The sequence below is a fragment of the Oncorhynchus masou genome, unplaced genomic scaffold (genome assembly GCF_036934945.1).
Source record: "Oncorhynchus masou masou isolate Uvic2021 unplaced genomic scaffold, UVic_Omas_1.1 unplaced_scaffold_1299, whole genome shotgun sequence".
Classification (NCBI taxonomy): domain Eukaryota; kingdom Metazoa; phylum Chordata; class Actinopteri; order Salmoniformes; family Salmonidae; genus Oncorhynchus; species Oncorhynchus masou.
Window position 1 is genome coordinate 148,104 of NW_027002843.1, and position 27,252 is coordinate 175,355.

Here is a 27,252-nt window from a genome sequence, read left to right on the forward strand (position 1 = left end):
CTGAGTAAATTATTTTATACTAAATGAATATGGTTCCAGATCAAACACTGTAATCTCAGAACATTCATAAAATAAAATAAATCACTACTTCTTTTCAGAAATAGTGGACACCTCCAGGATAAATCGATAACATTGCAAAATGACAATGATAACTGGTCAGTCAATAGTTTTTGGCACATTTCTTTAAAGACAAATTGTGAAACAATCCAAATCATTCAAATCCGTAATTTACAATATCCATTCATAAAAACATGTACCTTTTATAGAGGTGTAGACATTAATATGGCGTGTCAAGTAAGTGTACATTTTGTGATGAAGACCATTTTTACTAATTAAACATTTTGTAAACAAGTTGTATCTAATTAGCATAACTACAATCTCAAATAAACAACTGCTGAGGAAATTAACGTCTTCTAGAACTTAATATGTCCCTAATGATCCAATTCTGAAATTAAACCATATGTATCTGTTAATTATTCAAATCTAAGATTGTGATTGCCAGAATAAAGTATAAATGACATTGGCAACAGCTGTTATATTAAAACTGTAAAATGTTAGACCATATAAAAACATCTCCATTTCTTAACTGACAGGTGGCCATTTTGAAAATAGCTATAAAAAATAAACTTGTTTTTTTTTCAAGTTGAGCCTTGATTCACTAGAAGTGTAGGTTTCTTTTTATTATCTGGCCCTAAGCAGGGTCTAGAAGGGATGCAGATTTTTTCAGAATTTACTTTTTGTAGCAAGTTAGGGAGTTAGGGAGAATTAACATAGCAGGTTAGGGAGAATAAACGTAGCAGGTTAGGGAGAACTAACGTAGCAGGTTAGGGAGAACTAACATAGCAGGTTAGGGAGAATTAACTTAGCAGGTTAGGGAGAATTGGGTTAAGGTTGGGAGAATTAACGTAGCAGGTTAGGGAGAATTAACGTAGCAGGTTAGGGAGAATTAACGTAGCAGGTTAGGGAGAACTAACGTAGCAGGTTAGGGAGAATAAACGTAGCAGGTTAGGGAAAATTAACGTAGCAGGTTAGGGAGAACTAACGTAGCAGGTTAGGGAGAACTCACGTAGCAGGTTAGGGAGAACTAACGTAGCAGGTTAGGGAGAACTAACGTAGCAGGTTAGGGAGAACTAACGTAGCAGGTTAGGGAGAACTAACGTAGCAGGTTAGGGAGAATTAACGTAGCAGGTTAGGGAGAACTAACGTAGCAGGTTAGGGAGAACTCACGTAGCAGGTTAGGGAGAACTAACGTAGCAGGTTAGGGAGAACTAACGTAGCAGGTTAGGGAGAACTAACGTAGCAGGTTAGGGAGAACTAACGTAGCAGGTTAGGGAGAACTAACGTAGCAGGTTAGGGAGAACTCACGTAGCAGGTTAGGGAGAACTCACGTAGCAGGTTAGGGAGAACTAACGTAGCAGGTTAGGGAGAATTAACGTAGCAGGTTAGGGAGAACTCACGTAGCAGGTTAGGGAGAACTCACGTAGCAGGTTAGGGAGAACTCACGTAGCAGGTTAGGGAGAATTAACGTAGCAGGTTAGGGAGAACTAACGTAGCAGGTTAGGGAGAATTAACGTAGCAGGTTAGGGAGAACTAACGTAGCAGGTTAGGGAGAACTCACGTAGCAGGTTAGGGAGAACTAACGTAGCAGGTTAGGGAGAACTGGGTTAAGGTTGGGAAAAGGGTTAGAATTTGTCAAATTTTGACGTCAATTTGCCAAAACCTGTATCCCATCTAGACATGACCATTGAGCAGCGCCTCTGTTTTCTAGGTAGTGGTTGTGGATGCATTAGTGTCGTAGCCCAGGATTGGTTGAAGTATCACTGTCAGTCAGTGTCGAAGCCCAGGATTGGTTGAAGTATCACTGTCAGTCAGTGTCGTAGCCCAGGATTGGTTGAAGTATCACTGTCAGTCAGTGTCGTAGCCCAGGATTGGTTGAAGTATCACTGTCAGTCAGTGTCGTAGCCCAGGATTGGTTGAAGTATCACTGTCAGTCAGTGTCGTAGCCCAGGATTGGTTGAAGTATCACTGTCAGTCAGTGTCGTAGCCCAGGATTGGTTGAAGTTTAACTGTCAGTCAGTGTCGTAGCCCAGGATTGGTTGAAGTATCACTGTCAGTCAGTGTCGTAGCCCAGGATTGGTTGAAGTATCACTGTCAGTCAGTGTCGTAGCCCAGGATTGGTTGAAGTATCACTGTCAGTCAGTGTCGTAGCCCAGGATTGGTTGAAGTATCACTGTCAGTCAGTGTCGTAGCCCAGGATTGGTTGAAGTATCACTGTCAGTCAGTGTCGTAGCCCAGGATTGGTTGAAGTATCACTGTCAGTCAGTGTCGTAGCCCAGGATTGGTTGAAGTATCACTGTCAGTCAGTGTCGTAGCCCAGGATTGGTTGAAGTATCACTGTCAGTCAGTGTCGAAGCCCAGGATTGGTTGAAGTATCACTGTCAGTCAGTGTCGTAGCCCAGGATTGGCCCCAGCCAGCGTTCCACCTCAGACACTGGCATCTCTTTCCTCCCAGCATAGTCCTCCACCTGTGGTAACATGACATACCACACATTAACCTACCACACATTAACCTACCACACATTAACCTACCACACATTAACAATGTCATGACATACCACACATTAACATAACACACATTAACCTACCACACATTAACAATGTCATGACATACCACACATTAACAATGTCATGACATACCACACATTAACAATGTCATGACATACCACACATTAACCTACCACACATTAACAATGTCATGACATACCACACATTAACCTACCACACATTAACATATCACACATTAACCTACCACACATTAACCTACCACACATTAACCTACCACACATTAACATACCACACATTAACCTACCACACATTAACCTACCACACATTAACCTACCACACATTAACAATGTCATGACATACCACACATTAACCTACCACACATTAACATAACACACATTAACCTACCACACATTAACCTACCACACATTAACAATGTCATGACATACCACACATTAACATACCACACATTAACAATGTAATGACATACCACACATTAACAATGTCATGACATACCACACATTACCACCATTAACATAATGTCATGACATACCAAGTAGGTGATGAGACTTGTACAGACCTGCCAACCTTGAACAATATTTATGAGTACCACTGTAGCACGGTGGTGGCATCCCTGACCCTCACGACGAAGGGCATCCCTGGCCCTCACGAAGGCGGTGGCATCCCTGGCCCTCACGAAGGCGGTGGCATCCCTGACCATCACGACGGCGGGCATCCCTGACCATCACGACGGCGGGCATCCCTGACCATCACGACGGCGGGCATCCCTGACCCTCACGACGGCGGTGGCATCCCTGACCCTCACGACGGCGGGCATCCCTGACCCTCACGACGGCGGGCATCCCTGACCCTCACGACGGCGGGCATCCCTGACCCTCACGACGGCGGGCATCCCTGACCCTCACGACGGCGGGCATCCCTGACCCTCACGACGGAGGGCATCCCTGACCCTCACGACGGCGGTGGCATCCCTGACCCTCACGACGGCGGTGGCATCCCTGACCCTCACGACGGAGGGCATCCCTGACCCTCACGACGGCGGTGGCATCCCTGACCCTCACGACGGCGGTGGCATCCCTGACCCTCACGACGGCGGTGGCATCCCTGACCCTCACGACGGAGGGCATCCCTGACCCTCACGACGGCGGTGGCATCCCTGACCCTCACGACGGCGGTGGCATCCCTGACCCTCACGACGACGGGCATCCCTGACCCTCACGACGACGGGCATCCGTGACCCTCACGACAACGGTGGCATCCCTGACCCTCACGACAACGGTGGCATCCCTGACCCTCACGACGGCGGGTATCCCTGACCCTCACGACAACGGTGGCATCCCTGACTCTCACGACGGCGGGTATGCGACACCCACACTGCTCAGATGAACCTATTCTAGTGTAATGATGGTGCTGGCAGAACACTGTCTCTGTATGAATGGTATATAGACTGATGGGTACTTGGTAATGGCAGTCAGTTAAGAACACATTGTGATTTAAAATGACGGTCTACCGGGGAACAGTGGAGGTTACCTGCCTTGTTCAGGGGCAGAACGACAGAGTTTTACCTTGTTCAGCTCGGGGATTCAATCCAGCAACGTTTCAGGTTAAACGCTCTAACCACCAGGCTACCTGCTCTAACCACTAGGCTACCTGCTGGTTACTGGTCCAACGCTCCAACCACTAGGCTACCTGCTGGTTACTGGCCCCACGCTCTAACCCCTAGGCTACCTGCTGGTTACTGGTCCAACGCTCCAACCACTAGGCTACCTGCTCTAACCACTAGGCTACCTGCTGGTTACTGGCCCAACGCTCTAACCACTAGGCTACCTGCTGGTTACTAGTCCCACGCTCTAACCACTAGGCTACCTGCTGGTTACTGGTCCAACGCTCTAACCACTAGGCTACCTGCTGGTTACTAGTCCAACGCTCTAACCACTAGGCTACCTGCTGGTTACTGGTCCAACGCTCTAACCACTAGGCTACCTGCTGGTTATTGGTCCAACGCTCTAACCACTAGGCTACCTGCTGGTTACTGGTCCAACGCTCTAACCACTAGGCTACCTGCTGGTTATTGGTCCAACGCTCTAACCACTAGGCTACCTGCTGGTTACTGGTCCAACGCTCTAACCACTAGGCTACCTGCTGGTTATTGGTCCAACGCTCAAACCACTAGGCTACCTGCTGGTTACTGGTCCAACGCTCTAACCACTAGGCTACCTGCTGGTTACTGGTCCAACGCTCTAACCACTAGGCTACCTGCTGGTTACTGGTCCAACGCTCTAACCACTAGGCTACCTGCTGGTTACTGGTCCAACGCTCTAACCACTAGGCTACCTGCTGGTTACTGGTCCAATGCTCTAACCACTAGGCTACCTGCTGGTTACTGACCCAATGCTCTAACCACTAGGCTACCTGCTGGTTACTGGTCCAACGCTCTAACCACTAGGCTACCTGCTGGTTACTGGTCCAACGCTCTAACCACTAGGCTACCTGCTGGTTACTGGTCCAACGCTCTAACCACTAGGCTACCTGCCGCCCCAAGTACATGTAAAATCCCATAGAGAACGCTAACTAAATGTTAACGAGCGCATTTTGGACAGTTTCTGACCTAAACTATACAAGTACACTCAAAAATGCTACATATATATTAGATAGCAAGGCTCTTGATTCAGGAGGGGAGGGGATTCTCTGCTGTCACGAGGCAAACGCTTGATTTTGGAAGAAGCTAACCACTTAGCTAGATAGGCTAACGTGCTACTAAATTAGCAAACCAAAAACACAACTGTAGAGCTTTTAGACAGTCAGACAGGATTTGAACCAAGGACTGTAGTGACGCCTCTTGAACGTAGGATGAACAGTGCCTTAGGCCCAAGTGTCAGTGGGGTTTGAAAACAGCACCCCCTTGTGGTGGGTTGTTAATCAGTTACGTAACAACAATCCTATCCTGAGCTTGTATCAGTACCTGTTCTCTGGTGATCTTTCCCACTGCGAAGTAGGTAGCTTTAGGATGAGAGAAGTACAGCCCAGAGACGGCAGCTGCTGGGGTCATGGCCAGAGACTCAGTCAACTTGATACCTGGAAAAACATGGGACATCGTCGCCGTCAGAACCTCATCTAGAGACTTCCTCAAGCGGGTTTTGGGGGTCGCCATCAGTCATAAAAAGCCAACCAACACAGAACGAAGTCTATAATGCAGAAACTACTCTACGCCCCCCCCACATCTCAATTAGACATTCATCTGCACTGATAGGAAAAGACTGGACAAGTGGAAACAATATGATTTGGACGCTCCTCATTAGACTGTCTTTCACCTGGTCAGGTGTTTCAGATCAGATCAGATGAAAGGGAGAGGAGGTGTGAGGAAGAGGCCTTACCCGTCTTCTCCTCTACCTCGCCCAGCGTCCACATGGCGGTCTTCTCAGTGTGGTCGGGCTGGGAGGGGTATCCTGCGGCTGGCCTGATGCCCTCGTATCGGATCCTGTGCATGTCCTCTGCCGGGAGGTTCTCCTCCACGCTGTAGCCCCACAGCTCCCGACGCACCCTGGCGTGGAGCTCCTCGGCAAACGCCTGGCGGACGGGGAGACGCACAGACCTTCAGCTTCTCATGGACTCTCACTGTTCACCTATTAGTGGCTTCCTATTGGCCTGTAGTTATCAGTCTGTCATGTATCGCTTCCTATTGGGCTGTAGTTATCAGTCTGTCATGTATGGATTCCTATTGGGCTGTAGTGATCAGTCTGTCATGTATGGCTTCCTATTGGGCTGTAGTGATCAGTCTGTCATGTATGGCTTCCTATTGGGCTGTAGTGATCAGTCTGTCATGTATGGCTTCCTATTGGGCTGTAGTGATCAGTCTGTCATGTATGGCTTCCTATTGGCCTGTAGTTATCAGTCTGTCATGTATGGATTCCTATTGGGCTGTAGTTATCAGTCTGTCATGTATGGATTCCTATTGGGCTGTAGTGGTCAGTCTGTCATGTATGGCTTCCTATTGGCCTGTAGTTATCAGTCTGTCATGTATGGCTTCCTATTGGCCTGTAGTTATCAGTCTGTCATGTATGGATTCCTATTGGGCTGTAGTTATCAGTCTGTCATGTATGGATTCCTATTGGCCTGTAGTTATCAGTCTGTCATGTATGGATTCCTATTGGGCTGTAGTGATCAGTCTGTCATGTATGGATTCCTATTGGGCTGTAGTGATCAGTCTGTCATGTATGGATTCCTATTGGGCTGTAGTTATCAGTCTGTCATGTATGGATTCCTATTGGCCTGTAGTTATCAGTCTGTCATGTATGGATTCCTATTGGGCTGTAGTTATCAGTCTGTCATGTATGGATTCCTATTGGGCTGTAGTGATCAGTCTGTCATGTATGGATTCCTATTGGCCTGTAGTTATCAGTCTGTCATGTATGGCTTCCTATTGGCCTGTAGTTATCAGTCTGTCATGTATGGAGTCCTATTGGGCTGTAGTGATCAGTCTGTCATGTATGGATTCCTATTGGGCTGTAGTGATCAGTCTGTCATGTATGGATTCCTATTGGGCTGTAGTTATCAGTCTGTCATGTATGGATTCCTATTGGCCTGTAGTTATCAGTCTGTCATGTATGGATTCCTATTGGGCTGTAGTGATCAGTCTGTCATGTATGGATTCCTATTGGCCTGTAGTGATCAGTCTGTCATGTATGGCTTCCTATTGGCCTGTAGTTATCAGTCTGTCATGTATGGCTTCCTATTGGCCTGTAGTTATCAGTCTGTCATGTATGGCTTCCTATTGGGCTGTAGTGATCAGTCTGTCATGTATGGATTCCTATTGGCCTGTAGTGATCAGTCTGTCATGTATGGCTTCCTATTGGCCTGTAGTTATCAGTCTGTCATGTATGGATTCCTATTGGGCTGTAGTGATCAGTCTGTCATGTATGGATTCCTATTGGCCTGTAGTTATCAGTCTGTCATGTATGGATTCCTATTGGCCTGTAGTTATCAGTCTGTCATGTATGGATTCCTATTGGCCTGTAGTTATCAGTCTGTCATGTCTGGCTTCCTATTGGGCTGTAGTGATCAGTCTGTCATGTATGGATTCCTATTGGGCTGTAGTGATCAGTCTGTCATGTATGGATTCCTATTGGGCTGTAGTTATCAGTCTGTCATGTATGGATTCCTATTGGGCTGTAGTTATCAGTCTGTCATGTATCGCTTCCTATTGGCCGGTAGTGATCAGTCTGTCATGTATGGATTCCTATTGGGCTGTAGTGATCAGTCTGTCATGTATGGATTCCTATTGGGCTGTAGTGATCAGTCTGTCATGTATGGATTCCTATTGGCCTGTAGTGATCAGTCTGTCATGTATGGATTCCTATTGGGCTGTAGTTATCAGTCTGTCATGTATCGCTTCCTATTGGCCGGTAGTGATCAGTCTGTCATGTATGGATTCCTATTGGGCTGTAGTGATCAGTCTGTCATGTATGGATTCCTATTGGGCTGTAGTGATCAGTCTGTCATGTATGGATTCCTATTGGCCTGTAGTGATCAGTCTGTCATGTATGGATTCCTATTGGCCTGTCGTTATCAGTCTGTCATGTATCGCTTCCTATTGGGCTGTAGTGATCAGTCTGTCATGTATGGATTCCTATTGGGCTGTAGTGATCAGTCTGTCATGTATGGATTCCTATTGGGCTGTAGTGGTCAGTCTGTCATGTATCGCTTCCTATTGGGCTGTAGTGATCAGTCTGTCATGTATGGATTCCTATTGGGCTGTAGTGATCAGTCTGTCATGTATCGCTTCCTATTGGCCTGTAGTGATCAGTCTGTCATGTATGGATTCCTATTGGGCTGTAGTGATCAGTCTGTCATGTATGGATTCCTATTGGCCTGTAGTTATCAGTCTGTCATGTCTGGCTTCCTATTGGCCTGTAGTTATCAGTCTGTCATGTATGGATTCCTATTGGCCTGTAGTTATCAGTCTGTCATGTATGGATTCCTATTGGCCTGTCGTTATCAGTCTGTCATGTATGGATTCCTATTGGGCTGTAGTGATCAGTCTGTCATGTATGGATTCCTATTGGGCTGTAGTGATCAGTCTGTCATGTATGGATTCCTATTGGCCTGTAGTAATCAGTCTGTCATGTATGGATTCCTATTGGGCTGTAGTGATCAGTCTGTCATGTCTGGCTTCCTATTGGGCTGTAGTGATCAGTCTGTCATGTATGGATTCCTATTGGCCTGTAGTGGTCAGTCTGTCATGTATGGATTCCTATTGGGCTGTAGTGATCAGTCTCATGTCTGGCTTCCTATTGGCCTGTAGTGATCAGTCTGTCATGTATCGCTTCCTATTGGGCTGTAGTGATCAGTCTGTCATGTATGGATTCCTATTGGGCTGTAGTGATCAGTCTGTCATGTCTGGCTTCCTATTGGCCTGTAGTGATCAGTCTGTCATGTATGGATTCCTATTGGCCTGTAGTGATCAGTCTGTCATGTATCGCTTCCTATTACATCAGCTAGGTGTCAATACAGTAACACTAGAGTCCGTACCTCAGTATAGCGACACTAGAGTCCGTACCTCAGTATAGCGACACTAGAGTCCGTACCTCAGTATAGCGACACTAGAGTCCGTACCTCAGTATAGCGACACTAGAGTCCGTACCTCAGTATAGCGGCACTAGAGTCCGTACCTCAGTATAGCGGCACTAGAGTCCGTACCTCAGTATAGTGACACTAGAGTCCGTACCTCAGTATAGCGACACTAGAGTCCGTACCTCAGTATAGCGACACTAGAGTCCGTACCTCAGTATAGCGACACTAGAGTCCGTACCTCAGTATAGCGACACTAGAGTCCGTACCTCAGTATAGCGACACTAGAGTCCGTACCTCAGTATAGCGACACTAGAGTCCGTACCTCAGTATAGCGACACTAGAGTCCGTACCTCAGTATATCGACACTAGAGTCCGTACCTCAGTATAGTGACACTAGAGTCCGTACCTCAGTATAGCGACACTAGAGTCCGTACCTCAGTATAGTCACACTAGAGTCCGTACCTCAGTATAGTGACACTAGAGTCCGTACCTCAGTATAGCGACACTAGAGTCCGTACCTCAGTATAGCGACACTAGAGTCCGTACCTCAGTATAGCGACACTAGAGTCCGTACCTCAGTATAGCGACACTAGAGTCCGTACCTCAGTATAGCGACACTAGAGTCCGTACCTCAGTATAGCCACACTAGAGTCCGTACCTCAGTATAGTCACACTAGAGTCCGTACCTCAGTATAGTCACACTAGAGTCCGTACCTCAGTATAGTGACACTAGAGTCCGTACCTCAGTATAGCGACACTAGAGTCCGTACCTCAGTATAGCGACACTAGAGTCCGTACCTCAGTATAGCGGCACTAGAGTCCGTACCTCAGTATAGCGGCACTAGAGTCCGTACCTCAGTATAGCGACACTAGAGTCCGTACCTCAGTATAGCGGCACTAGAGTCCGTACCTCAGTATAGCGGCACTAGAGTCCGTACCTCAGTATAGCGGCACTAGAGTCCGTACCTCAGTATAGCGGCACTAGAGTCCGTACCTCAGTATAGTGACACTAGAGTCCGTACCTCAGTATAGCGACACTAGAGTCCGTACCTCAGCCAGGCGGTCAGCCAGAGCCTTCACCATGATACTGTTGTAGTCGTCTCCCTGGGTCTCAAACTGTTTGCTCAGCTCCTCCGCCCCGAACACAGCTACAGCAAACATCCCCATGTAGTCCGACACACGGCTGGCCCTCGGGGCCACGAAGTCGGACAGGCAGTAGTAGGGGTCTGAGCTGGCACTGTCCTTCTCTGCCTGCAAGACAAACACAGTTATCTCACAATACATGCTTGTTGTTAGGGTTGACCCCATTTAGTCTGCTGTTTCCATTGATTGGTCCATAGACTGTTGGTCGACCCAGATGTCTTTAAGTTGAGCAGTAGCAACAAAATCTAAACAATTGGTGTACAAGACACCTTTCTGATTGGCTCCTGTCTGATTGGACTGATCCATTGTGGAGGCCTGTCTCAGTGGACTAATCCATTATAGAGGTCTGTCTCAGTGGACTAATCCATTATAGAGGCCTGTCTGAGTGGACTAATCCATTATAGAGGCCTGTCTGAGTGGACTAAGAGATAGCGGGGAGGAGAGAGAGATAGCGGGGAGGAGAGAGAGATAACGGGGAGGAGAGAGAGACAGCAGGGAGGAGAGAGAGACAGCAGGGAGGAGAGAGAGACAGCGGTTGCTAGTCACAGTCACAAGCTGTTTTTTTAAACACAGAGCAACAATCAAATCAATTGCTGGTTGGAATCCCTCGAGTCAAGTGTGTCTGAATTATTTCATCAAACAGTGTGCTTAAAGCATCAGACCAGCTCAGTGAATGTAGTTGATTTGATTTAAACACACAGTTTCTAAATATGGAAAAATACGTTTTAACAGTTAGATCAACCGATTGGTCGAAAAGAACAGATGATTCTGGGTCGACCAAGATTTTTTGTTGTTGTCGTGGACAGCCCTACTTGTTATAGATTTATACATGGAAATTAATTGAACACAGACGCACACAGACCCCGCCCCCTACACACAGACCCCGCCCACACAGACCCCGCCCACACAGACCCCGCACACACACAGACCCCGCCCACACACACAGACCCCGCCCACACACACACAGACCCCGCCCACACACACACCATGAACTAACACACCCTGTTCCAGATCTCCCTGCTACTCACCTGTTGGCGTAGTCTGTAGAAAGTGGCGAGGGGCGGAGCGAGGTGCTACTCACCTGTTGGCGTAGTCTGTAGAAGGTGGCGAGGTGCTACTCACCTGTTGGCGTAGTCTGTTGAAGGTGGTGAGGGGCGTGGTGGAGCGAGGTGCTACTCACCTGTTGGTGTAGTCCGTAGAAGGTGGCGAGGTGCTACTCACCTGTTGGCGTAGTCCGTAGAAGGTGGTGAGGTGCTACTCACTTGTTGGCGTAGTCCGTAGAAGGTGGCGAGGGGCGGAGCGAGGTGCTACTCACCTGTTGGCGTAGTCCGTAGAAGGTAGCGAGGTGCTACTCACCTGTTGGCGTAGTCCGTAGAACGTGGCGAGGTGCTACTCACCTGTTGGCGTAGTCCGTAGAAGGTGGTGAGGTGCTACTCACCTGTTGGCGTAGTCCGTAGAACGTGGCGAGGTGCTACTCACCTGTTGGCGTAGTCCGTAGAAGGTGGCGAGATGCTACTCACCTGTTGGCGTAGTCCGTAGAACGTGGCGAGATGCTACTCACCTGTTGGCGTAGTCCGTAGAACGTGGCGAGGTGCTACTCACCTGTTGGCGTAGTCCGTAGAAGGTGGCGAGATGCTACTCACCTGTTGGCGTAGTCCGTAGAACGTGGCGAGGTGCTACTCACCTGTTGGCGTAGTCCGTAGAAGGTAGCGAGGTGCTACTCACCTGTTGGCGTAGTCCGTAGAACGTGGCGAGGTGCTACTCACCTGTTGGCGTAGTCCGTAGAAGGTGGCGAGATGCTACTCACCTGTTGGCGTAGTCCGTAGAAGGTGGCGAGATGCTACTCACCTGTTGGCGTAGTCCGTAGAAAGTGGCGAGGGGCGTGGAGGAGCGAGGTGTGACGTCATGTTCGTACACCTGGATGTCGTCTCCTACACTCTGGGCGGGCCAGAAGCCAACCAGGCCACGCCCCCAGAGACCCTTATTATCTATCAGTCTGTTGAGGAGCCGCTGGGCGTCGTCAAACACCCTCCGAGCCTCCTCACCTGTACAGGTTCATTATAACATTATTATCTATCAGTCTCCTCACCTGTACAGGTTCATTATAACATTATAATCCATCAGTCTCCTCACCTGTACAGGTTCATTATAACATTATAATCTATCAGTCTCCTCACCTGTACAGGTTCATTATGACATTATAATCTATCAGTCTCCTCACCTGTACAGGTTCATTATGACATTATAATCTATCAGTCTCCTCACCTGTACAGGTTCATTATAATCTATCAGTCTCCTCACCTGTACAGGTTCATTATAACATTATAATCTATCAGTCTCCTCACCTGTACAGGTTCATTATAACATTATAATCTATCAGTCTCCTCACCTGTACAGGTTCATTATAATCTATCAGTCTCCTCACCTGTACAGGTTCATTATAACATTATAATCTATCAGTCTCCTCACCTGTACAGGTTCATTATAACATTATAATCTATCAGTCTCCTCACCTGTACAGGTTCATTATGACATTATTATCTATCAGTCTCCTCACCTGTACAGGTTCATTATAACATTATCATCTATCAGTCTCCTCACCTGTACAGGTTCATTATAATCTATCAGTCTCCTCACCTGTACAGGTTCATTATGACATTATTATCTATCAGTCTCCTCACCTGTACAGGTTCATTATAACATTATAATCTATCAGTCTCCTCACCTGTACAGGTTCATTATAACATTATAATCTATCAGTCTCCTCACCTGTACAGGTTCATTATAACATTATAATCTATCAGTCTCCTCACCTGTACAGGTTCATTATGACAGTATAATCTATCAGTCTCCTCACCTGTACAGGTTCATTATGACATTATTATCTATCAGTCTCCTCACCTGTACAGGTTCATTATAACATTATCATCTATCAGCCTCCTCACCTGTACAGGTTCATTATAACATTATAATATATCAGTCTCCTCACCTGTACAGGTTCATTATAACATTATTATCTATCAGTCTCCTCACCTGTACAGGTTCATTATAACATTATAATCTATCAGTCTCCTCACCTGTACAGGTTCATTATAACATTATAATCTATCAGTCTCCTCACCTGTACAGGTTCATTATAACATTATAATCTATCAGTCTCCTCACCTGTACAGGTTCATTATGACAGTATAATCTATCAGTCTCCTCACCTGTACAGGTTCATTATGACATTATTATCTATCAGTCTCCTCACCTGTACAGGTTCATTATAACATTATCATCTATCAGCCTCCTCACCTGTACAGGTTCATTATAATCTATCAGTCTCCTCACCTGTACAGGTTCATTATAATCCATCAGTCTCCTCACCTGTACAGGTTCATTATAACATTATAATCCATCAGTCTCCTCACCTGTACAGGTTCATTATAACATTATAATCTATCAGTCTCCTCACCTGTACAGGTTCATTATGACATTATTATCTATCAGTCTCCTCACCTGTACAGGTTCATTATAACATTATAATCTATCAGTCTCCTCACCTGTACAGGTTCATTATGACATTATTATCTATCAGTCTCCTCACCTGTACAGGTTCATTATAACATTATAATCTATCAGTCTCCTCACCTGTACAGGTTCATTATGACATTATTATCTATCAGTCTCCTCACCTGTACAGGTTCATTATAACATTATAATCTATCAGTCTCCTCACCTGTACAGGTTCATTATGACATTATTATCTATCAGTCTCCTCACCTGTACAGGTTCATTATAACATTATAATCTATCAGTCTCCTCACCTGTACAGGTTCATTATAACATTATAATCTATCAGTCTCCTCACCTGTACAGGTTCATTATAACATTATAATCCATCAGTCTCCTCACCTGTACAGGTTCATTATAACATTATTATCTATCAGTCTCCTCACCTGTACAGGTTCATTATAACATTATAATCTATCAGTCTCCTCACCTGTACAGGTTCATTATAACATTATCATCTATCAGTCTCCTCACCTGTACAGGTTCATTATAATCTATCAGTCTCCTCACCTGTACAGGTTCATTATAACATTATTATCTATCAGTCTCCTCACCTGTACAGGTTCATTATGACATTATTATCTATCAGTCTCCTCACCTGTACAGGTTCATTATAACATTATAATCTATCAGTCTCCTCACCTGTACAGGTTCATTATGACATTATTATCTATCAGTCTCCTCACCTGTACAGGTTCATTATAACATTATAATCTATCAGTCTCCTCACCTGTACAGGTTCATTATGACATTATTATCTATCAGTCTCCTCACCTGTACAGGTTCATTATAACATTATAATCTATCAGTCTCCTCACCTGTACAGGTTCATTATGACATTATTATCTATCAGTCTCCTCACCTGTACAGGTTCATTATAACATTATAATCTATCAGTCTCCTCACCTGTACAGGTTCATTATAACATTATAATCTATCAGTCTCCTCACCTGTACAGGTTCATTATAACATTATAATCCATCAGTCTCCTCACCTGTACAGGTTCATTATAACATTATTATCTATCAGTCTCCTCACCTGTACAGGTTCATTATAACATTATAATCTATCAGTCTCCTCACCTGTACAGGTTCATTATAACATTATCATCTATCAGTCTCCTCACCTGTACAGGTTCATTATAATCTATCAGTCTCCTCACCTGTACAGGTTCATTATAACATTATAATCTATCAGTCTCCTCACCTGTACAGGTTCATTATAACATTATAATCCATCAGCCTCCTCACCTGTACAGGTTCATTATGACATTATAATCTATCAGTCTCCTCACCTGTACAGGTTCATTATAACATTATAATCCATCAGTCTCCTCACCTGTACAGGTTCATTATAACATTATTATCTATCAGTCTCCTCACCTGTACAGGTTCATTATAACATTATTATCTATCAGTCTCCTCACCTGTACAGGTTCATTATAATCCATCAGTCTCCTCACCTGTACAGGTTCATTATAACATTATTATCTATCAGTCAATCAACCACAGGTACAATATTATATTACACCTGTTGTACCTACACAAGCTTCTAAACGGTCTGAAGGGATGGCAGGAATGCACCTTCTCCATAGAAATACAATCACAACACTCGAATGGAGAAAGCATTGCATCTCTATGTCCTCTACGTACCCACGGTTGTGTCCTTAAAGATCTTGGGGTACCCTCTGTTAGGGTACTTCCCTCTAAGCTGCCACACGTCAAAGAAAGGCTTCCAGTCGATATAGTCCACCAGCCTCCGCAGGTCATACCCCTCAAACACACGGGTACCCAGGAACTGAGGACACACTGACAGGGGGAGGGAGAGAGGGAGGGAGGGAGGGGGAGAGAGAGAGAGAGAGGGCAGGAGAGCGGGCAGGAGAGAGAGAGAGAGAGAGAGAGAGAGAGAGAGAGAGAGAGAGGGCAGGAGAGCGGGCAGGAGAGAGAGAGAGAGAGAGAAAGAGCAGGAGAGCGGGCAGGAGAGAGAGAGGGCAGGAGAGCGGGAGAGAGAGAGAGGGCAGGAGAGCGGGAGAGAGAGAGAGGGCAGGAGAGCGGGAGAGAGAGAGAGGGCAGGAGAGCGGGAGAGAGAGAGGGCAGGAGAGCGGGAGAGAGAGAGAGGGCAGGAGAGCGGGAGAGAGAGAGAGGGCAGGAGAGCGGGAGAGAGAGAGAGGGCAGGAGAGCAGGAGAGAGAGAGAGGGCAGGAGAGCGGGAGAGAGAGAGGGCAGGAGAGCGGGAGAGAGAGAGAGGGCAGGAGAGCGGGAGAGAGAGAGGGGGCAGGAGAGCGGGAGAGAGAGAGAGGGCAGGAGAGCGGGAGAGAGAGAGAGGGCAGGAGAGCGAGAGAGAGAGGGCAGGAGAGAGAGAGGGGCAGGAGAGAGAGAGAGGGCAGGAGAGAGAGAGAGGGCAGGAGAGAGAGAGAGGGCAGGAGAGAGAGAGAGAGAGGGCAGGAGAGCGGGAGAGAGAGAGGGCAGGAGAGCGGGAGAGAGAGAGGGCAGGAGAGCGGGAGAGAGAGAGGGCAGGAGAGCGGGAGAGAGAGAGGGCGGGAGAGAGAGAGGGCAGGAGAGAGAGAGGGCAGGAGAGAGGGGGAGAGAGAGAGGGCAGGAGAGCGGGAGAGCGAGAGAGCAGGAGAGAGAGGGAGAGAGAGGGCAGGAGAGAGGGAGAGAGAGGATCAGTCACCATAGTCAAGGTATATTCTATCAAAATATGACCTACATCGGTCAGACAGAAATAAGCCTCATCTTTTCAATGACAAGCACACAAATGACTTCCTGGAGTCCCGAAGGACAGTTGATCCCAGTGAATTAGTGTCGTACCTGGTTTGGCCCCAGAAAGCCAATCCACATGGAGTCCTTTCTCCCTGGCCTGGGCTAGAGACAGGAAGCGCCTCTCCTGAGAACACAGACACACAGAGACTCCTGTCATCATCTACCTGAACAGCTCTCAGACAGCCCAGCCATTACAGAGTAGTGTACCAAACTACCAGCTATGGCCCTGGACCAGTGTTGAGGACCAGGATTCATCAACGCATCATCAAACCACTGATTATGGTGATAGGGCCGGGAACCAGCGGTACGGTGATAGGGCCGGGAACCAGCGGTACGGTGATAGGGCCGGGAACCAGCGGTACGGTGATAGGGCCGGGAACCAGCGGTACGGTGATAGGGCCGGGAACCAGCGGTACGGTGATAGGGCCGGGAACCAGCGGTACGGTGATAGGGCCGGGAACCAGCGGTACGGTGATAGGGCCGGGAACCAGCGGTACGGTGATAGGGCCGGGAACCAGCGGTACGGTGATAGGGCCGGGAACCCGCTGTACGGTGATAGGGCCGGGAACCCGCTGTACGGTGATAGGGCCGGGAACCCGCTGTACGGCGATAGGGCCGGGAACCCGCTGTACGGCGATAGGGCCGGGAACCCGCGGTACGGCGATAGGGCCGGGAACCAGCGGTATGGCGATAGGGCCGGGAACCAGCGGTATGGCGATAGGGCCGGGAACCAGCGGTATGGCGATAGGGCCGGGAACCAGCGGTATGGCGATAGGGCCGGGAACCAGCGGTATGGCGATAGGGCCGGGAACCAGCGGTATGGCGATAGGGCCGGGAACCAGCGGTATGGCGATAGGGCCGGGAACCCGCTGTACGGTGATAGGGCCGGGAACCAGCGGTACGGTGATAGGGCCGGGAACCAGCGGTACGGTGATAGGGCCGGGAACCAGCGGTACGGTGATAGGGCCGGGAACCAGCGGTACGGTGATAGGGCCGGGAACCAGCGGTACGGTGATAGGGCCGGGAACCAGCGGTACGGTGATAGGGCCAGGATTCATCCACCCATCAGAGGAATCCGCTGTATAGTGATAGGGCCGGGAATCAGCTGTGTGGTGATAGGGCCGGGAATCAGCTGTATGGCGATAGGGCCGGGAATCAGCTGTATGGCGATAGGGCCGGGAATCAGCTGTATGGCGATAGGGCCGGGAACCAGCTGTATGGCGATAGGGCCGGGAACCAGCTGTATGGCGATAGGGCCGGGAACCAGCTGTATGGCGATAGGGCCGGGAACCAGCTGTATGGCGATAGGGCCGGGAACCAGCTGTATGGCGATAGGGCCGGGAACCAGCTGTATGGCGATAGGGCCGGGAACCAGCTGTATGGCGATAGGGCCGGGAACCAGCTGTATGGCGATAGGGCCGGGAACCAGCTGTATGGCGATAGGGCCGGGAACCAGCTGTATGGCGATAGGGCCGGGAACCAGCTGTATAGGGCCGGGAACCAGGCGATAGGGCCGGGAACCAGCTGTATGGCGATAGGGCCGGGAACCAGCTGTATGGCGATAGGGCCGGGAACCAGCTGTATGGCGATAGGGCCGGGAACCAGCTGTATGGCGATAGGGCCGGGAACCAGCTGTATGGCGATAGGGCCGGGAACCAGCTGTATGGCGATAGGGCCGGGAACCAGCTGTATGGCGATAGGGCCGGGAACCAGCTGTATGGCGATAGGGCCGGGAACCAGCTGTATGGCGATAGGGCCGGGAACCAGCTGTATGGCGATAGGGCCGGGAACCAGCTGTATGGCGATAGGGCCGGGAACCAGCTGTATGGCGATAGGGCCGGGAACCAGCTGTATGGCGATAGGGCCGGGAACCAGCTGTATGGCGATAGGGCCGGGAACCAGCTGTATGGCGATAGGGCCGGGAACCAGCTGTATGGCGAACCAGCTGTAGGGCCGGGAACCAGCTGTATGGCGATAGGGCCGGGAACCAGCTGTATGGCGATAGGGCCGGGAACCAGCTGTATGGCGATAGGGCCGGGAACCAGCTGTATGGCGATAGGGCCGGGAACCAGCTGTATGGCGATAGGGCCGGGAACCAGCTGTATGGCGATAGGGCCGGGAACCAGCTGTATGGCGATAGGGCCGGGAATCAGCTGTATGGCGATAGGGCCGGGAATCAGCTGTATGGCGATAGGGCCGGGAATCAGCTGTATGGCGATAGGGCCGGGAATCAGCTGTATGGCGATAGGGCCGGGAATCAGCTGTATGGTGATAGGGCCGGGAATCAGCTGTATGGTGATAGGGCCGGGAATCAGCTGTATGGTGATAGGGCCAGGAATCAGCTGTATAGTGATAGGGCCAGGATTCATCACATGTAGTAATACTAACCCTGCAACTGTGGCCTGGGACAACTACCTTCTAGACTATTCCAGGACTGGACAGTCTGTTAGACTGGAACAACTCCTCCTTTCTAGACTGGAACAACTCCTCCCTTCTAGACTGGAACAACTCCTCCCTTCTAGACTGGAACAACTCCTCCCTTCTAGACTGGAACAACTCCTCACTTCTAGACTGGAACAACTCCTCCCTCCTAGACTGGAACAACTCCTCCCTTCTAGACTGGAACAACTCCTCCCTTCTAGACTGGAACAACTCCTCCCTTCTAGACTGGAACAACTCCTCCCTTCTAGACTGGAACAACTCCTCCCTTCTAGACTGGAACAACTCCTCCCTTCTAGACTGGAACAACTCCTCCCTTCTAGACTGGAACAACTCCTCCCTTCTAGACTGGAACAACTCCTCCCTTCTAGACTGGAACAACTCCTCCCTTCTAGACTGGAACAACTCCTCCCTTCTAGACTGGAACAACTCCTCCCTTCTAGACTGGAACAACTCCTCCCTTCTAGACTGGAACAACTCCTCCCTTCATGACTGTTCCAGAACTGGACAGTCTGTTCCTAATTCAGAGCCCTTGATTTCATCCAATGATTTCAGAGTGTTGTAGTGGTCCAGTGTGTGTGTTAAGTGCGTATGTTTGTCTCTGTGTGTGTTTGTGTTCCTCACCTTTAGAGAGTCGTAGTGGTCCTGTCTGATGTCTTCGTACTCCTCTGTCGTCTCCTCAAAGAACTCCTCCTTCACATTCTCATCAAGCAGCTGGGAACACTGAAGAGACAACAACATGGAGGCTCATCTAACAGCTGAGGACACTGACAGAGACAACATGGAAGACACTGGCAGAGACGACAACACGGAAGACGCTGGCAGAGACGACACCACGGAGGACGCTGACAGAGACGACACCACGGAGGACGCTGACAGAGACGACACCACGGAGGACGCTGACAGAGACGACAACACGGAGGACGCTGACAGAGACGACAACACGGAGGACGCTGACAGAGACGACAACACGGAGGACGCTGACAGAGACGACAACACGGAGGACGCTGGCAGAGACGACAACACGGAGGACGCTGACAGAGACGACAACACGGAGGACGCTGACAGAGACGACAACACGGAGGACGCTGACAGAGACGACAACACGGAGGACGCTGACAGAGACGACAACACGGAGGACGCTGACAGAGACGACAACACGGAGGACGCTGGCAGAGACGACAACACGGAGGACGCTGGCAGAGACGACAACACGGAGGACGCTGGCAGAGACGACAACACGGAGGACGCTGGCAGATACGACAACACGGAGGACGCTGGCAGAGACAACACGGAGGACGCTGACAGAGACAACACGGAGGACGCTGACAGAGACAACAACACGGAGGACGCTGACAGAGACAACACCACGGAGGACACTGACAGAGACAACACCACGGAGGACACTGACAGAGACAACACGGAGGACGCTGACAGAGACAACACGGAGGACGCTGGCAGAGACAACAACACGGAGGACGCTGGCAGAGACAACAACACGGAGGACGCTGGCAGAGACAACAACACGGAGGACGCTGGCAGAGACAACAACACGGAGGACGCTGGCAGAGACAACAACACGGAGGACGCTGGCAAAGACAACAACACGGAGGACACTGGCAGAGACAACAACACGGAGGACACTGGCAGAGACAACAACACGGAGGACACTGGCAGAGACAACAACACGGAGGACACTGGCAGAGACAACAACACGGAGGACACTGGCAGAGACAACAACACGGAGGACACTGGCAGAGACAACAACACGGAGGACACTGGCAGAGACAACAACACGGAGGACACTGGCAGAGACAACAACACGGAGGACACTGGCAGAGACAACAACACGGAGGACACTGGCAGAGACAACAACACGGAGGACACTGGCAGAGACAACAACACGGAGGACACTGGCAGAGACAACAACACGGAGGACACTGGCAGAGACAACAACACGGAGGACACTGGCAGAGACAACAACACGGAGGACACTGGCAGAGACAACAACACGGAGGACACTGGCAGAGACAACAACACGGAGGACACTGGCAGAGACAACAACACGGAGGACACTGACAAGTGAGGACCACAGCATCTACTGACAGGAAGTGTAGTGTGGGCAGTACTAAGTGAGGACTACAGTATCTACAGACAAGAAGTGTAGTGTGTCTAGTCAGTGTAGTGTGGGCTGTACTAAGTGAGAACAGGAAGTGTAGTGTCTAGTCAGTGTAGTGTCTAGTCGGTGCAGTGTGGGCTGTACTAAGTGAGAACAGGAAGTGTAGTGTCTAGTCAGTGTAGTGTGGGCTGTACTAAGTGAGAACAGGAAGTGTAGTGTCTAGTCAGTGTAGTGTGGGCTGTACTAAGTGAGAACAGGAAGTGTAGTGTCTAGTCAGTGCAGTGTGGGCTGTACTAAGTGAGAACAGGAAGTGTAGTGTCTAGTCGGTGCAGTGTGGGCTGTACTAAGTGAGAACAGGAAGTGTAGTGTCTAGTCAGTGTAGTGTCTAGTCGGTGCAGTGTGGGCTGTACTAAGTGAGAACAGGAAGTGTAGTGTCTAGTCAGTGTAGTGTGGGCTGTACTAAGTGAGAACAGGAAGTGTAGTGTCTAGTCAGTGTTGTGTGGGCTGTACTAAGTGAGAACAGGAAGTGTAGTGTCTAGTCAGTGTAGTGTCTAGTCGGTGCAGTGTGGGCTGTACTAAGTGAGAACAGGAAGTGTAGTGTCTAGTCAGTGTAGTTTGGGCTGTACTAAGTGAGAACAGGAAGTGTAGTGTACGTACCACCACCACACTCCTGGAAGCATCCAGAACATGCACCACAGGACAGCTGTAACGGGGAGCGATCTTCACTGCCGTGTGGGTCCTGTTACACACAGAGGCTTCACATCAGACACAGGGCCAGCAAGGGGCCAGGAAGTAGCGAGTTGAAAGGTCATGGTGAAGATAATGACGTGTGTGTTGAGAGACGCATCACATCAGACACAGGGTCAACAAGGGGCCAGGAAGTAGCGAGTTGAAAGGTCATGGTGAAGATAATGACGTGTGTGTTGAGAGACGCATCACATCAGACACAGGGTCAACAAAGGGGCCAGGAAGTAGCGAGTTGAAAGGTCATGGTGAAGATAATGACAGTGTGTGTTGAGAGACGCATCACATCAGACACAGGGTCAACAAGGGGCCAGGAAGTAGCGAGTTGAAAGGTCATGGTGAAGATAATGACGTGTGTGTTGAGAGACGCATCACATCAGACACAGGGTCAACAAGGGGCCAGGAAGTAGTGAGTTGAAAGGTCATGGTGAAGATAATGACGTGTGTGTTGAGAGACGCATCACATCAGACACAGGGTCAACAAAGGGGCCAGGAAGTAGCGAGTTGAAAGGTCATGGTGTCTGTGTGTCTTACTTGGAGGTGGTGGCCCCTCCGATCAGCAGTGGGGTCTTCATCCCAAGCCGCTCCATCTCCTTGGCAACGTAGATCATCTCATCCAGCGAGGGCGTGATGAGGCCAGACAGACCGATGATGTCTGTAGGGCGGAGGGATACACAGGAAGTTCAGCTGGAGGGACTTCTTCTAAACGAGCGGTTCACTCATTCCATCTCTGATTTCAGTCCCAATCCTACTCCTTCTCTGGCCTGGTCCCAGATCTGTCTGTGGTTTATAGCCACTTCCAACTCCTAGCAGTTGGCAAGACAGCCCAGACTGATCTGGGACCATAACCTCCTAGTGCCACCCCGTCAGACAGCCCAAACTGATCTGGGACCAGGTTAATCACCTCCTAGTGCCACCTCGTCAGACAGCCCAGACTGATCTGGGACCATAACCTCCTAGTGCCACCCCGTCAGACAGCCCAAACTGATCTGGGACCAGGTTAATCACCTCCTAGTGCCACCTCGTCAGACAGCCCAAACTGATCTGGGACCAGGTTAATCACCTCCTAGTGCCGCCCCGTCAGACAGCCCAAGCTGATCTGGGACCAGGTTAATCACCTCCTAGTGCCACCTCGTCAGACAGCCCAAACTGATCTGGGACCAGGTTAATCACCTCCTAGTGCCACCCCGTCAGACAGCCCAAACTGATCTGGGACCAGGTTAATCACCTCCTAGTGCCACCCCGTCAGACAGCCCAAACTGATCTGGGACCAGGTTAATCACCTCCTAGTGCCACCCCGTCAGACAGCCCAAACTGATCTGGGACCAGGTTAATCACCACTTCCTGTCCTAGTGCCACCTCGTCAGACAGCCCAAACTGATCTGGGACCAGGTTAATCACCTCCTAGTGCCACCCTGTCAGACAGCCCAGACTGATCTGGGACCAGGTTAATCACCTCCTAGTGCCGCCCCGTCAGACAGCCCAAACTGATCTGGGACCAGGTTAATCACCTCCTAGTGCCACCTCGTCAGACAGCCCAGACTGATCTGGGACCAGGTTAATCACCTCCTAGTGCCACCTCGTCAGACAGCCCAGACTGATCTGGGACCAGGTTAATCACCTCCTAGTGCCACCTCGTCAGACAGCCCAAACTGATCTGGGACCAGGTTAATCACCTCCTAGTGCCACCTCGTCAGACAGCCCAGACTGATCTGGGACCAGGTTAATCACCTCCTAGTGCCACCCCGTCAGACAGCCCAGACTGATCTGGGACCAGGTTAAGCACCACTTCCTGTCCTAGTATCACCCCGTCAGACAGCCCAAACTGATCTGGGACCAGGTTAAGCACCTCCTAGTACCACCCCGTCAGACAGCCCAAACTGATCTGGGACCAGGTTAATCACCTCCTAGTGCCACCTCGTCAGACAGCCCAAACTGATCTGGGACCAGGTTAAGCACCTCCTAGTACCACCCCGTCAGACAGCCCAAACTGATCTGGGACCAGGTTAATCACCTCCTAGTGCCACCTCGTCAGACAGCCCAAACTGATCTGGGACCAGGTTAATCACCTCCTAGTGCCACCTCGTCAGACAGCCCAGACTGATCTGGGACCAGGTTAATCACCTCCTAGTGCCACCCCGTCAGACAGCCCAGACTGATCTGGGACCAGGTTAAGCACCACTTCCTGTCCTAGTATCACCCCGTCAGACAGCCCAAACTGATCTGGGACCAGGTTAAGCACCTCCTAGTACCACCCCGTCAGACAGCCCAAACTGATCTGGGACCAGGTTAATCACCTCCTAGTGCCACCTCGTCAGACAGCCCAAACTGATCTGGGACCAGGTTAATCACCTCCTAGTGCCACCTCGTCAGACAGCCCAGACTGATCTGGGACCAGGTTAATCACCTCCTAGTGCCACCCCGTCAGACAGCCCAAACTGATCTGGGACCAGGTTAATCACCTCCTAGTGCCACCTCGTCAGACAGCCCAGACTGATCTGGGACCATAACCTCCTAGTGCCACCCCGTCAGACAGCCCAGACTGATCTGGGACCAGGTTAAGCACCACTTCCTGTCCTAGTGCCACCTCGTCAGACAGCCCAAACTGATCTGGGACCAGGTTAATCACCTCCTAGTGCCACCCCGTCAGACAGCCCAAACTGATCTGGGACCAGGTTAATCACCTCCTAGTGCCACCTCGTCAGACAGCCCAGACTGATCTGGGACCAGGTTAAGCACCACTTCCTGTCCTAGTGCCACCCCGTCAGACAGCCCAGACTGATCTGGGACCAGGTTAATCACCTCCTAGTGCCACCCCGTCAGACAGCCCAAACTGATCTGGGACCAGGTTAATCACCTCCTAGTGCCGCCCCGTCAGACAGCCCAAACTGATCTGGGACCAGGTTAATCACCTCCTAGTGCCACCCCGTCAGACAGCCCAAACTGATCTGGGACCAGGTTAATCACCTCCTAGTGCCACCCCGTCAGACAGCCCAAACTGATCTGGGACCAGGTTAATCACCTCCTAGTGCCACCCCGTCAGACAGCCCAAACTGATCTGGGACCAGGTTAATCACCTCCTAGTGCCACCTCGTCAGACAGCCCAGACTGATCTGGGACCAGGTTAATCACCTCCTAGTACCACCCCGTCAGACAGCCCAAACTGATCTGGGACCAGGTTAATCACCTCCTAGTGCCACCCCGTCAGACAGCCCAAACTGATCTGGGACCAGGTTAATCACCTCCTAGTGCCACCCCGTCAGACAGCCCAAACTGATCTGGGACCAGGTTAATCACCTCCTAGTGCCACCCCGTCAGACAGCCCAGACTGATCTGGGACCAGGTTAAGCACCTCCTAGTGCCACCTCGTCAGACAGCCCAAACTGATCTGGGACCAGGTTAATCACCTCCTAGTGCCACCTCGTCAGACAGCCCAAACTGATCTGGGACCAGGTTAATCACCTCCTAGTGCCACCCCGTCAGACAGCCCAAACTGATCTGGGACCAGGTTAATCACCTCCTAGTGCCACCCCGTCAGACAGCCCAAACTGATCTGGGACCAGGTTAAGCACCACTTCCTGTCCTAGTGCCACCCCGTCAGACAGCCCAAACTGATCTGGGACCAGGTTAAGCACCACTTCCTGTCCTAGTGCCACCCCGTCAGACAGCCCAAACTGATCTGGGACCAGGTTAAGCACCACTTCCTGTCCTAGTGCCACCCCGTCAGACAGCCCAGACTGATCTGGGACCAGGTTAATCACCTCCTAGTGCCGCCCCGTCAGACAGCCCAAACTGATCTGGGACCAGGTTAATCACCTCCTAGTGCCACCTCGTCAGACAGCCCAAACTGATCTGGGACCAGGTTAATCACCTCCTAGTGCCACCCCGTCAGACAGCCCAGACTGATCTGGGACCAGGTTAATCACCTCCTAGTGCCACCCCGTCAGACAGCCCAGACTGATCTGGGACCAGGTTAATCACCACCTAGTGCCACCTCGTCAGACAGCCCAAACTGATCTGGGACCAGGTTAATCACCTCCTAGTGCCACCCCGTCAGACAGCCCAGACTGATCTGGGACCAGGTTAAGCACCACTTCCTGTCCTAGTGCCACCTCGTCAGACAGCCCAAACTGATCTGGGACCAGGTTAATCACCTCCTAGTGCCACCTCGTCAGACAGCCCAGACTGATCTGGGACCAGGTTAATCACCTCCTAGTGCCACCTCGTCAGACAGCCCAGACTGATCTGGGACCAGGTTAAGCACCACTTCCTGTCCTAGTACCACCCCGTCAGACAGCCCAAACTGATCTGGGACCAGGTTAAGCACCACTTCCTGTCCTAGTGCCACCCCGTCAGACAGCCCAGACTGATCTGGGACCAGGTTAATCACCTCCTAGTGCCGCCCCGTCAGACAGCCCAAACTGATCTGGGACCAGGTTAATCACCTCCTAGTGCCACCCCGTCAGACAGCCCAAACTGATCTGGGACCAGGTTAAGCACCACTTCCTGTCCTAGTGCCACCTCGTCAGACAGCCCAAACTGATCTGGGACCAGGTTAATCACCTCCTAGTGCCACCTCGTCAGACAGCCCAGACTGATCTGGGACCAGGTTAATCACCTCCTAGTGCCACCTCGTCAGACAGCCCAGACTGATCTGGGACCAGGTTAAGCACCACTTCCTGTCCTAGTACCACCCCGTCAGACAGCCCAAACTGATCTGGGACCAGGTTAAGCACCACTTCCTGTCCTAGTGCCACCCCGTCAGACAGCCCAGACTGATCTGGGACCAGGTTAATCACCTCCTAGTACCACCCCGTCAGACAGCCCAAACTGATCTGGGACCAGGTTAATCACCTCCTAGTACCGCCCCGTCAGACAGCCCAAACTGATCTGGGACCAGGTTAATCACCTCCTAGTGCCACCTCGTCAGACAGCCCAAACTGATCTGGGACCAGGTTAATCACCTCCTAGTGCCACCCTGTCAGACAGCCCAAACTGATCTGGGACCAGGTTAATCACCTCCTAGTGCCACCCCGTCAGACAGCCCAAACTGATCTGGGACCAGGTTAATCACCTCCTAGTGCCACCTCGTCAGACAGCCCAAACTGATCTGGGACCAGGTTAATCACCTCCTAGTGCCACCTCGTCAGACAGCCCAAACTGATCTGGGACCAGGTTAATCACCTCCTAGTGCCACCCCATCAGACAGCCCAGACTGATCTGGGACCAGGTTAATCACCTCCTAGTGCCACCCCGTCAGACAGCCCAAACTGATCTGGGACCAGGTTAATCACCTCCTAGTGCCACCTCGTCAGACAGCCCAAACTGATCTGGGACC

General features: G+C 50.4%; 1 protein-coding gene across 1 annotated transcript; it reads right to left on the minus strand.

The window, feature by feature from the left end:
* Positions 1 to 22,569, minus strand: LOC135530247 (methionine synthase-like; the record flags this gene model as incomplete). Its single annotated transcript, XM_064958600.1, has 10 exons — positions 1 to 2,525; positions 5,546 to 5,658; positions 5,958 to 6,150; positions 10,204 to 10,404; positions 12,145 to 12,341; positions 15,504 to 15,659; positions 16,661 to 16,736; positions 19,676 to 19,774; positions 21,828 to 21,909; positions 22,449 to 22,569. Coding segments are annotated over 10 exons (1,325 nt in total), but the record flags the coding sequence as incomplete, so codon positions are not given.
* Positions 22,570 to 27,252: the final 4,683 nt, after the last annotated feature.